Consider the following 14541-nt stretch of genomic DNA (forward strand, 5'->3'; position numbering starts at 1 on the left):
GAACTTTAAAAATAAGTTAATCAGTATTGGTTATACATGTATGTGGACCAATTTTCTTCACTTCTTAACAATTAAGTAAAGTTATTTTTATAAATTCATTTTGAATTATTGATAAATTTTCATTATTGTTTGATTAAGATAAACATTGAAATTCACAGCGGGACTAAGCTCATTTAGGAAAATTGCATAACTCCTTTCAATGAATTGCATATTTCTAGTATTATGACATTAACTTTTATAGATTCAGACCAAAGATTTATTAACAATATGAAGTTTAAAAATTATTTGTACAAATTATGTCGACCAAACTTTAACCGAGAGAACGCGTTGTTCTTATTTGTAAAGCTAACAAGCGATGTTCTAATTTGTAAAGCTACCCCGACCCCATAGCATACTTATTAATTCAGTTTATACAATATTCATTAAACACTTGCTCTAGTGGTTCACATATCTTTCTGAATAAAGTATGAATAAGAGTAACCTTTTTTTGTCAGAATAAACCAGAAGGTTTTACTGTTGTTATTATAGGACTTGCTGTATACTACGACGAAAGGGATACTGGACCGATTATTTTACAAGTCATATATTTTCGTAATTTTATTTAATTTGAACATCGTAGTTATCCATTGCAGACCAACTCTCCCTCAGTTTAAAGATACATATATATATAATTAGTAAAAAATTAAGGAATGAATTTTTTAACCACAAGTAATTTCGAGCCTATATTTAATCATTGCAAATAGATATATATTTTGTTAAGAAGTTTAGCTGCACATAGATAATGTTTTTAAAGGCGAAATACGATATTGATATTGTTTATAGCCCTCGAAAATTAAAATACTATTTTCTTTGAATTTTTGGTCCTTTCAAGGAACTAATTGTTTAAGGTTTTCAAATTAAATAGAAATACAAACAGGATATGTAGTATCCATCCAGGACACAAAATCATTACATTGCACAGCAACAACAAAATAAAAACACACAAAATGCGAAGGAACGGCACTTTTAAAGGTGTTCTTCATCTAAAAGTTAGGTTTTCAACACTTAGCAAAAAAACCCCAAAAAACCTTCCAATCTCTTCAAGGTTAAGACGCCCCTCGCACCGACTTTTGTTTGCAAAAATAATTTGAATAGACTCTGTGAGACACAACTCCACCTAATCGGACCCAGTTAAAAAAGAAGACCTTACATAACAAAAAATTACCATGAATAAAGCCAACCCCGGATAAGTTATCAGAGCTATGCTTGAAGGAAGAAGTTAGCAGCATCCTTTAACTTTACGTTCCGCTTTATAGATGATGTTCTCTCACTAAATAATACAAAATTTAGTGAGTATGCTGAACGAATCTATCCCATCGAACTGGAGGTAAAGGATACTACAGATATAACTAAGTCTGCCTCATATCTTGACTCACATCTAGAAATTGAGGGTTGGTTGAAAACAAAACAACTTTACGACAAAAGAGATGATTTAAGCTTCACAATTATGAACTTTTCATTTCTATGTAGCAACATTCCAGGAGCGCCTGCATACGGAGTATACATCTCCCAATTGATACGATATTCCCGTGCATGTATTTCTTATCATGATTTCCTTGATAGAGGGTTACTACTCACAAGTAAGCTATTTTAAACCAACAGTTCCAAATGCTGAAGTTGGAATCATCCCTTCGTAAATTTTACGGACATCATCACGAGTTGGTTGACCGTTATGGCATAACCGTTTCACAGATGATATCGAATATGTTCCTTATGTCGTAACTACAATACCCTTTCACTTTTCACGAATGTGACCTACCGATTTAGACTATCTATCGAATTTGTAATAATATAAGCAACACGACATGTGTCACATTTGGAGCAGGATCTGCTTACCCTTCCGGAGCATCTGAGATCACCCTGAGTTTTTTGTGGGGTTCGTGTTGCTTAATCTTTAGTTTTCTATGTTGTGTCTTCTGTACTATTATTTGTCTGTTCGGGTTGTTTAGTCTTTAGTTTTCTATTTTGTGTCCTCTGTACCATTATTTGTCCGTTTATCCTTTTATTTTTAGCCATGGCATTGTCAGTTTATTTTCTATCTATGTGTTTGACTCTCTCTCTGGTATCTTTCGTCTTTCTTTTACAAACGATGAAGACTTTAAGTATATAGGTTAACATAAATTTATTGGTTCTAGAAGTAGGCATATTTTACAGTGGAAAAAACTTGGAATTCATAATTACTCAGATCAATATTTTCCAAGGCCCGGGTTGTTGCTTCTAGCATTTCATAACATGTAAAACAATTGTACATAATATTTTTTTTGCATTGAATATAGATAGGATGAGAGTGATGGTGCTGACACTATAATGGTTTAGGTGATATGTCAAGAAATACAATAAATAAGACCACACCTATCAAAATAGTTACACTGATACAACCAAGAGATTTTGCAGAAACACGGTTGTCTACCGCGCTGGTTTTCATTCTTTTGTTCAATTTGGTCGAATGTTTATCGACACGAAGAATTCTATTAAGTTCAGCTAATCTTAATTCTAAATCCAGTGTAGTGGAATTGAATTGTGAGAAGTTCTGGCATAAGCAGGTACAATTTGCCTCGGTTGCACCTGAAATAAAATGAAAATTAATGCTTCTGAGGCAGTATAATACCTACATATGCTTTCAATCATAACATTTGACACAAAAGATAAAATTATAACATAAAAAAAATAATATCAGTCAGACTGTTCGTACATATCTGAAAGATTGCAGTTTATTTGAATTAAAGCAGCCAAAAATATGAACTTGCCGAACCTTCTGTTTGAACAATATTTATGATTTAACATTGAGGATAACTATTCTTGTTTTGATATTCTCAGTCTGGGGATTGTTTCTTATCCTTTGAATATTTTTTTTGTACTAAAAGACGAACAAACAAAGACTATCGGCCTCTTACAACCGAGTGTACGGGGTACGGGGTTTTCTAATAGTTAAAGACCGTATGCTGATCATAGTTGCTTGTGTCTACTTCATTTGAACTCCCCTGGATAGTTTTCTCATTTACAATACTCCCCGCAAATTTCCCTTTTTCTATATCAAATCCTACAATTTTTCCTGTACTTTTAATGCGGTATTTACATGTTGCTTAGTTATTTTAACAACCACAATCGTTGAAGACACAATAACAAAACGAGTACATGGTTGAGGATATCCGTCTTTAAGTTATAAAATTGTAATGTCTGTGTCATTGTGGTCTCTTGTGGACAGTTGTCACATTGGCAATCATACCACATCTTCTTTTTATATATAAAAGTGTTAGATGTGGTATAATTGCAAATGCGACAACACTCCATCAGAGATCAAAGGCAAAGCAATCAACAACTATAGGTCAACATACGGCATTCAACAATGAACTCTACTATTTCATGGTCGGTTATTTAGAACTTTAAAATTATAGTTAGTACAAATATTACCTCCAATGGTAGTTGTTTCTGTTGATCTAAAGGATTCTGATGACGGTTCCGTAATTGATGTTTGTGCATTTGTTATAGTTGTAAACACTCTAGTCTTCTCAGCAGAGGTTATAGGTTGTGACACCGTAGAGGTTACAAGTTGTGACACAGTAGAGGTTACAATTTGTGACTCAGTAGATATTTCAGGTTGTGACACAGTAGATGTTACAGATTGCGACACAGTAGAGGTTACAGGCTGTGACACAGTAGATGTTACAGGTTGCGACACAGTAGAGGTTACAGGCTGTGACACGGTAGAGGTTACAAGTTTTGACTCAGTAGATGTTACAGGTTGTGACACAGTAGAGGTTTCAGGTTGTGACACAGTAGTCACATAAGCTATTAAAATAAAGTATGTTGTCATGAACATTTTTCACTATAATGAATAAATATGTATATCACAACAGATAACCATGGTGATTTGCATGCATGTTAAGCCTCAAAGACTTTATAAGTGTACACGAATAACACGACGGGTGCAATATGTGTAGCAGAATATGCATACCTTTCCGGGAACCTTATATCCCTATCGCTTTTAAGTAGTGTTTGTATTGCTCAGGTCTTAATTTATTTTTATTATGCATTTTGTATAGTGTTGTTTGTCTTCTGTAAATTGTCAGTTTGTCCTCGGCTTAAGAGTTAGAATATACCATTGGTGTTTTTCAACTCTCTCTTGTCATATATATCATTGATAATATTTCATCTTGATAGTGTATGCGTCTGAATCGTGTGGTAGGACTCTCCTTCAAATGCGACACTCCTCAATGCATAAATTTATTCAGTTAATTAAAATTTTATGTTATCTACGACCTTATGATACCATGAACAAAAACAAAGATGGGTAAAATAAATTTATAAAATAGAAAAGAAAAATTAGCATTATATGGAAGTAAAAAGTGAAATAACGAAAATTCCGAAATCCGAGGAAAATCATAAACGGAAATAAAATTGAGAATGGATATGGGGAATGTGCCAAAGAGACAACAACCCGAACACAGAGTAGACAACAACAGAAGTTCACCAACATGTTTTCAATGCAACGAGAAATTCCCGCACCCGGAGGCGTCCTTCAGCTGGCCCCTGAACAAATATATACTAGTTCAGTGATAATGAGCGCCATACTACACTCCAAATTGTACACAAGAAACTACAAGTTAAAACAATTCAAGACTAACAAAGGCCAGGGGCAAAAATACGGCGGGGTTAAACATGTTTCTGAGATCTCAACCCTCCCCCTATACCTCTAGCCAATGAAGAAAAGTAAACGCATAACAATACGCACATTAAAATTCAGTTCAAAAGAAGTCCGAGTCTGATGTCAGAATATGTAACCAAAGAAAATATACAAAATGACAATAATACATAAATAACATAAGACTACTAGCAGTTAACTGACATGCCAGCTCCAGACTTCAATTAAACTGATTGAAAAATTATGTCTTCATCATGTGAATATCAGGCACAATCCTCCCTGTGAGGGGTTAAGTATCATACCATCAAAACATATATGAGAACATAACCCGTATCATGACAACAACTGGTTTTTAAATAAATGTGTTTAGTTCCGATGCAAAGACCCTATAAGTGAATCAATATTAACGGCAAAATATGCAATCTTTAATGACCTGACAACAGTATTGTAATATCCCTTCTTAATAAGTCTATTTAAAGGTTTTGTTAGCTTCTGAGGTGAATACTAACATTTTTGTGCTTTATAAAGAATATTTCCATAAAATATTGGATGTGAAATACCTGAACGTATAAGAAGTCTGCATGTTGAGCTATATTTACGAATGATGTCCTTATACCGATGATAAAATTTAGTAAATGTTTTGACTACTTTGTGTATCGAAAACCTTGGTGTAATAATTGTTCAGTAAAACATGAATTTCTCTCGTTAAAATCTAAAACATTGTTACATACACGAGCGAATCTCCAAAGCGAACAAAAATCTTATCTAGTAAAAATTCAAAGGCAGATATAGTATCAAAGCATGTCCAATTGACATAGTTTTTGTTTGTTTATTGCTACTAAAAAATGACTTTTTAAATGCCCATTTAATTAGGTGTGTGAAACTTTCTTAATGAGAATGTGAGGCAATGTTGTATATAGGGTAGAAAAATCAAAACTTTGAACAGATTCAAAATCACCAATATAAGCATGCAATTTAATAAGTACTACCAACGAGTTTTTGACACTCCAAAAGTAATTAATTCCACTTTTTTCGAAGGCCTCATTTGAAAAATTGATTATCAGGGTTTTGATTGTACCAAGTGTACTGGTAAGAAGCATAGATAATTTAGAAGTGGAAGAATGGCTTGAAGACGGAGTAAACCTATACTTTTAAGGTGTTTTGTGAAGCTTCGGAAGCCAATACGTAGTTGGGACTTTCATTGTTTAGGTTTTGCTTGTAAAGCGGTAGCTAAAAATTCCGTAATCAATTGGCAAAACCAAATGCTCAAACCCATCAAACGAATAGAGAACAATTGTCATATTCATGAATTAGTACATACAATGCCTTATGTAAAAAACGGTGGATTTAAACTGGTTTTATAGCTAGCGAAACCTGTCACTTGTGTGTTAGTTGCAAACACAAAATCTATAATGTTGACAACAATCTGTGAACAAAACAAACAGACTTTTGAATTGATTTACATTGTCATATCGGGGCCATTTATAGCTGACTATGCGGTATGGGCTTTGCTCATATTTGAAGGCCGTACGGCGACCTAGAGTTGTTAATGTCTTTTTCGTTTTGGTCTTTTGTTGATAGCTGTCTCATTGGCAATCATACCACATCATCTTTTTTATATTAACATGTTAATATGTAAAACTGTCAAAAATAGGAGTACAGCAGTCAACATGGTGTTATAATCTTAATAACTATTAAAACTAACCAATATGACAAAGAAGCACAATAAAGCAGACTGCCATTCGTCTTTTTGAAGGTGTTTCTAAATGAATTCGCTTGTTGCAGACACTTGTAGCATATATCGTAGCGATAACAAAGAATTAACTTGACATGGTGGTTTCAAAAAATCTGATGACAAAGGAAATTGTTTATAACGAGGAACAGACGACGGAAGCAGAGTGATAGTAATAGCGCATATAGTTCTTACGGGGCGCCGAATGGGACTCTTGTGGTTTTGTACTCAAAATTCAATTTTGTACGGACAAAAGTGACTTTTGTTCAACAAAAATGAGTTCAGTTTAACAAAATTTGTATCATACTACAAATTTGAAATTTTGTCATACAAAATTATCTATCAGCGGACAAAAGTCACTTTTGTCATGACAAAATTCATTTTTGTTACACAGACTTGACTTTTGTTACCTAATTTGAAAATTGAGCGACAAAAGTCAATTTTGTATTTAAATTAGTTTAGTTTGGTTTCTGTGAACTAATTTGCATACAAAATCGACTTTTGTTACACAAAATTGACTTTTGTTACACAAAAATTACTTTTGTTACACAAAATTGACTTTTGTTACACAAAATTGACTTTTGTTACACAAAATTGACTTTTGTGAGACAAAATTGACAAAATTGACTTTTGTCTCAACAAAATTGACAAAATTGAATTTTGTCTCAACAAAATTGACAAAATTGAATTTTGTCTCAACAAAATTAACAAAATTGAATTTTGTCTCAACAAAATTGACAAAATTGAATTTTGTCTCAACAAAATTAACAAAATTGAATTTTGTCTCAACAAAATTAACAAAATTGAATTTTGTCTCAACAAAATTAACAAAATTGAATTTTGTCTCAACAAAATTGATTTTTGTCTCACGAAAGTCAATTTTGTCTCACGAAAGTCAATTTTGTCATCACAAAAATGAATTTTGTCGTCACAAAATTGACTTTTGTCTCAACAAAATTGACAAAATTGACTTTTGTCTCAACAAAATTAACAAAATTGACTTTTGTCTCAACAAAATTTACAAAATTGACTTTTGTCTCAACAAAATTAACAAAATTGACTTTTGTCTCAACAAAAATGACAAAATTGAATTTTGTCTCAACAAAAATGACAAAATTGAATTTTGTCTCAACAAAAATGACAAAATTGAATTTTGTCTCACAAAAGTCAATTTTGTCTCACAAAAGTCAATTTTGTCTCACAAAAGTCAATTTTGTCTCACAAAAGTCAATTTTGTCTCACAAAAGTCAATTTTGTCTCACAAAATCGAATCTTACCGTACACAATTGACTTTTGTGATTTAATTTCCATATCAGGTAACAAAAGTCAATTCTGTATGCAAATATGTTTATATTTGCATACCTTTAAGACAAAATTGACTTTTGTCATGACAAATATGAATTTTGTCTACAAAAATTAATTTTGTCATGACAAAAATGAATTTTGTCTACACAAATGAATTTTGTCATCACAAAATTGAAGTTCTCACAAAACAAGTCTGTAGCACATAGTTTTGTAAGACAAAAATGATTTTGTTATGACAGAATTGAATTTTGTACAAAACCACAAGAGTCCCATTCGGCGCCCCGTAGTTCTATGGAAGAGCCAGCTAAAACAATTAAACAGTTTGAATTAGACTTATTTTTGATACTACTAGTACTTTTTGTAATTTTCTGAACGTATTAATTTGATGTTAGCTACATGTTTGAATCGTATACTTAGTATCTGCATAATTTGCATTTAATCTAAATTCGCGAAAAAAAGATATAATAATAAATAGTAAATAATCCTTATTGATACTCAAACTGGATGTCATGAATATCATTTTTTTTTATCAACGATGATTGTATCTGAAAATTCGAGTAGATTCTCTTACGACAAACAGGTATATCACAGTATTCCCATCGAACAGATACATCTTGAGTGTAACACCAAGCTTGTAAAGTTGTTCTATCTGAATTTCTACAATAGTTTTCAGCATTGAACTGGTAGGTGTGAGAATGTGGGGATGTTGACGACCAATACTGGCATGGAATTCCAGAAGCTGTAACGTTTCTTTTACCTCTGTACAAAACACTGTTTCCATCTTCTAGGCACTCTGGCACTATAATAATAAATTTCATTATTATCTATGATGTTAATTAACCACACAGAAATATACACTGTTACTAAGACTCATTTTGTTTCCGTTCCTTTTTTTTATTTCAAGTAAATTCTGTTCATTATGACCATTAAAATAAAGATATTTTAGTTGTGATCCAAAGACATCCCTTTCTTTATAATTAATCGATTTGTCTGTTGTCGCCTCGATGCATATACCTCAATGAAATTTTAGATTATTTAATGATCCATGATTGAGTAATATGGACATAGTCATTTAATGTAGATAACATAGTACGGCACCTAGAACTAAAGTTATGATTGAACCAGCTCCACTTGTTATTAATTCATTTCTAGACATGTCTTGACACTTAAACCTCAGACGAAATACGATATGTTTGTTTGCCCTCAAGAAACTAAAGAGTCTTTTCTTAACTGGACGACGGATGTGTGCAAAGGAGAACAAATGAAAGGCAAATTAAAATTGTGTAAAAACTGGTCCCTAAACTATTTGAACTAATCTATATTAAATACACTTTTGACATTGGTTCTTTCTACAAAAAATCACTTTATTAAGGTGGTACCAAAAATATTGACTAAAATAAATTTAGCTAGTTTAATTTTCATAAAATTTTGAAAAAATATTTACTTTGAGTCTATGGCAATAATTAAAGTTCAGAATCTTGAATCACGCACTTTATCAGAAAATACTAATAGGATATATAGCAGTATAAAAAACATTAATTTTGAACCCTAATATTTCCTTTTTAATAATAGCACGTGATTAAAACGTCCAGCTGAAGCTTTGTCTCCCTGTAGTTCAATGTACTACCTTGATAAGATGCAACAGTATTCCACAGCAGACGATTGTACGAACGTTTAATTTTTTAATAAACATGCATATAGAGAACAGGTGCGTCGCCAACGTTAGCGTTTTTCTGCTATACATGTTTCGCCCCCATGATAAACATCACATTAGGTTATATGAGTTGCAAGCGCTTATTAAATTTGAATTATTTGGGACAAGACAATGTTTATATTTGAAAGTGAAATATAAGAAGTTTTCAACATGACATTTCTCCGTTTTGTGTTTGATAAGGGATTATATGAATTTTCTAAATACGAGGACAAACCAAGTCGTCTTGTAGGGGAGATTTATTTCCCAGAGGGTATCACCAGGCAGCACCTTTGTGATGACATGAATTGTCATTGATATGGTTATATTTATAAATTAACTGTTTACAAAATTTTGATTTTTTAAATACTTACGAAGAGGCTTGTCTACCTCGGGCATAGATTACCTTAGCTGTATTTGGCAAAACTTTTAGGAATTTTGGTCCTTAATGCTTTTCAACTTCGTACTTTATTTGGCCTTTTTAACTTTTTTGGATTCGAGCGTCACTGATAAGTCTTTTGTAGGCGAAACGCGCGTATGGCGCATATACAAAATTTAGTCCTGGTATCTATGATGAGTTTATCCACAATAAATACTCATTTGAATACCGACTGTCTGTGGTGTAATATCAATTCACACAACTCAACGAATATGTTATCGATTGACAGCATTTTGATGAAATTGTCATCTGCAAATTTTTGGAAGATTTTTCAATACGTAAAATAAGATTATTTGGATTTACGATGCCTGTTTATGTAGAAAATGCTTTGTCTTTTAAGTCTTTCAATTGAGCATGTTTTAAATAACGATCGAAATTAATAATGCGTGTTAAATAGAGGAATGTATTCAAGGGAAAGTTATTTGAATTTTCGATAATTTCGTAGAAATAAAAAAATCATAAAACTTCTAAAGGAGAAGCACTTACTTTGATCACACAAACTTTCATCTTCAGCTTCAGCACAATCAGCAATTCCATTACATTGCCAATAATCTATTATACATTTCCCATCTTTACAACGGAAAAATCCCTTACTGCAATCTTCAATATGTAAACATATACAAATATTATTAGTGAACAGTCATTGTAGATCTGAAATGGCTCACTTAGTGTTGTGCAAGAGAGACAAATTATTATGATTTTAAGAGTTAAGAGAGCATTAGTCGTTAAAGTCATGATCTGAGGGAAATTCTCATATTTGATAAAAGCATACAAAACAATCAAATAATGCACATGTTGCATTTCGTACATGTTTAAGATTGGACGTCATCTAATCGTCCCTCGAGGTGACCGCCGAAGATCATATAACTTTATATTTATATTAAACAATAATTCTTAATTAATCGGCATTGTACGATTGCATATGCCTGCGTGTCTAATTTTATTTACCTTTGTGTTAAGGTTGATCATAACAAAGGGACAAATATGACCGTATTTTCACCCCAAAAACTACTAGATGTGTACAGATTTACCTGTGCTGGTTGGAAAGTTTTAAGGCCTAAACAAATGAAAACAAATGACTGAAAATAGCGAAATATTATTTCAGTAGATAATTTCGGTTTTGTGAATGTTTAAAAGAAACAAAATTCCATTTCTATTTTATTTTCATCAATTTATAGCTAATGTACATTTAAGGACACCATACTTACTTGTTCCACACAAGTAGACAGGGCAGTACTCCGTTCGAACACGAGTGTCTGTTGTGTAACACCATGGTCCTGGATAATCCTTTGATGGGTTTCTACAATAATTATGATCGAAGGGATCGCGTTCGTGCGTATGGGGACTTTGTAGTTTCCAGCTTTGACAGGTACGTCCAGAAATTGTTGTATTAATTTGACCCTCGTAGCTTTCGCCATACTGATCTACCTTGCAATCTGTAAAAACATATTATAGATAATTCAATACATATATTGTTTTTAAGAACACTACCTAATCTTAATCATATCCGCTGGATTAAATTTAAAAAAAGGTTCGATATAAATCTTCGGATATCGGCAAAAATTACTGGTTTAAAGCACTTTGCAAATGGAAATGCATTATAAACATTATGATGTTCGTGTTGCTTAGTCGTTAGTTTTCAATGTTAATAATAGTAAACTGTTGTTTGTCTTTTGTTCTTTTTCTGTTTTTATCCATGCCGTTGTCAACGCTAATTTCGATCCATGAATTTAAATGTCCCTGTAGTATCCTTCGTCCCACTTTGTAAGCGATTGTCCTTCCTCAGGAACAACATTTAAAAGTTTGAACATTCTAAGTAGTCGGGCTTACATCCAGAAAGGTTTTTCACAGGGTTCTGTTCTTGGACCTCTTTTGTTTTACGTTTTTATAAATGATTTTTTCCATATAGGTGAGGTCATTGTATAACTACACAGATGACAACAAATTACCGTTCTGTAGTCCCGATTTTGACAAGCTATTATCTACATTAGTTTATTAATCAAAACAATTGATTGACTGTTTTCAAAAGTTTAAATTATAAACAAATCCTGACAAATTCAGGTAAAAGCAGTAGGCAAAAAGACTTTTGGGAATAGCCAATCAATGCATTTGCAAAATTCTGAATTATTATGCGAAACTGACACAGTGGTTTAAACTGTTGGGAATTTCCCTTGACTACCAGTCAAATGTTGTTTACATACTAGTTACTAGTATAGAAAGGTATTTCAGTATCTTCTCCTGGTGAAACAACTACTTATGGTTTAAATAAACTCGTGTAAATATTTCGGCATGCTGCAGCTACACTGTGGAACAGTATTCCAGACCATTTTTTCTCAATTTAAGAATATGATTCAACCTTAAAATGATTCCAACTCTATGTGTAATGAATGGAATTGATAAACCAGTCTTCGCTGTCATACTGTCAGCTTTGACCTCATTTTTTAATGAATTGTTTGTTATCATACTGCTTTCCATATTTATTTATTCACTGAAGTTTTTAGCCTAAAATTGTTGCCTTTTTTCCGATTATTTCAAATCTTTTTTTACTGCTGCTGACTCGTTGTCGGGTGACCGATAGATGCACTGTCTACTTGCTCTGCTGATGATTGTGTTGTTAAACATTTATACTATATTTATTTAAAAATGTTTAAATAATTGTTTTTTAAATTTTCATATACGATAGCATGAAATAAGTATTTTTCTTGTCTTTTAATATTTTGTTGTATATTTTATATGTGCTCCATGCATTGAATTATTCGTTTTGTATACGTTTCTACATTCGGTAAATAACTAATCAGATATTATGTTTGTATGTTTTATGCTATTAGTCCAGTCAATCTAGCATACATTTGACCCTAACCCGAAAGTAATTGCAACAGAAGATTTTAAAGTTGTAATCTTTAGCATTATACCCCAAATATACACCGAAAAAAGTCCCATAAAATCTAGCTTGAGGAAGACTAAAAAAATCACCATTTAAAATTCCTATGGAGATTTGCATTGAAAAGGGAGATAACTCTTGCAAAAAAGGCAGAAATATCAATTAAAATTGATACAAAATTATATTTTTACCGATTCTGTTCATCAGAATGTATTAATTCTTGATTTTTTAGCGGTCTTTAGAGTATAACAAAGAACTCTGAAGGTGTTTTCATATCTTTAATCAAGCTATAATCTCGATTTCGTAATTCATTAGTTCACCATTCATTGAATTTTTCAACATGTCAAGGTAAAGAATCACAAATTTAATCAAAAGAATTAAGCATGTATTCTTCTTTTAGTGATTTAAAGTTTCTTAAGATAGGTAAGTTGCTGAAAAAATATAATATGCATGCAATCCATATAGGAAATTAAAAATGATGATTTTGAGTTTTCCTCAAGTTAGATCTTATGGGACTTTTTTCTGTGTTAATAAAGGGCATAATGCTATAGATTATCACCAAAACATTTTCTGTTGCAATTTGTTTAAGTTTGACTGGTCTATATGCCGAATCAAAATAAAGTTTTCTACTATATTCTGTTAATTTTAAGAAAATAAGACTCTTGAATAAGCGCAGCATTTTGAAATACTTTAAAAATAAAATTTGCAAATATGTAGAAGTAGTTAGTTCTACTATTAAATCAAACTTTTTGGATTTTGCTCTATTTATCAAAATCTGATTGTCAAAGTCATTTTATATAAAAGACATATTCAAGTTCATTAAATGGACACTAGCTATCAAATTCGTGGTCACCGATTTGACTCAAATTCTCATATTTGATTCATAATAATGAAAAACATTTATTCAAACTACCAAAAGTCTAAAATAAACAGTTAACAGAGCATGGGATAGATAATATGTAGGTTCGTTTCGTGTGTAATTAAGTCTAGACTCCATCTAATTAACTATCGATTTGACCTCAGATGACCATATAAGCGATGTTAACATGAATAAAGATATGAATAGATTAAACCAGCACGTGCAATTGTTTTGTTTTTTTTAGGTCTGTTTGAGTTTGTTTGATAGATTAAACATATATGTTTCTCATGGTTTTATATTGATCGAATCAGTATTCAAATGATTTACCGTAGTTTCACTTTCATTGTTGACATTCTTTTTCTTTAAATAACCAGTACACGTACAATATATGCGTTGTAAATCTCTAGCAAGGGGTTAAATTGAAGTTCACATGAATACGGAGTTAATGAGGTCGACTTCGTCACTTGCAAGTGAATGAGTAATTATCAATGTTTCTTCGCTTAATTTGAAAAAATTGAACCAATTTGGCTGCTAAAAGCGAATTATTTTTCACTATTTCACTTTCATTATTGATTGAACAAAAAAAATATTACTTTAGTTTTTTATGTATCTCGTACCTAGTGCCCCTTTAATCAACCCAATTTACTGATTTATTAAAACAAATAGTTGGCAATAGATATATTTCAAAATGATTAAACATATAATGATAACTATTTGAGAGAAATCAAAATAAAGATTAAAAAATAAGTGTGTTTACAAAAAAAATACTAAAAGTATTCAAATTTCATTGGCATTTTAACAGTAGGTGTTCAATCCTTAAAAAGGCTGAAAGATAAATTAAATTATTTCGCCATTTCCATTTACTTCATAAAAGAGAAACCCATGCTGCACAGATGCAACCCATAAATGACCATGAATTACATATTATTCGAAAGACAATAAACCAAAGAAATA

The 14541-nt window shown here is 31.8% G+C and overlaps 1 protein-coding gene across 1 annotated transcript in view; it reads right to left on the reverse strand.

Moving 5' to 3' along the window:
• Nucleotides 1-2286: 2286 nt before the first annotated feature.
• Nucleotides 2287-14541, reverse strand: part of LOC134705750 (plasminogen-like) — an 81091-nt gene continuing 68836 nt past the window's right edge. The window contains exons 2-6 of the mRNA XM_063564469.1: nucleotides 11056-11283; nucleotides 10334-10447; nucleotides 8290-8517; nucleotides 3451-3828; nucleotides 2287-2604 (exon numbers count right to left, since the gene is read on the reverse strand). Coding sequence (XP_063420539.1) covers nucleotides 2342-2604; nucleotides 3451-3828; nucleotides 8290-8517; nucleotides 10334-10447; nucleotides 11056-11283 — 1211 coding nt within the window. The 3' untranslated portion in view covers nucleotides 2287-2341. The remainder of the gene's footprint in view (nucleotides 2605-3450; nucleotides 3829-8289; nucleotides 8518-10333; nucleotides 10448-11055; nucleotides 11284-14541) is intronic.

The sequence above is a fragment of the Mytilus trossulus genome, chromosome 2, assembly GCF_036588685.1.
Source record: "Mytilus trossulus isolate FHL-02 chromosome 2, PNRI_Mtr1.1.1.hap1, whole genome shotgun sequence".
NCBI lineage: Eukaryota > Metazoa > Mollusca > Bivalvia > Mytilida > Mytilidae > Mytilus > Mytilus trossulus.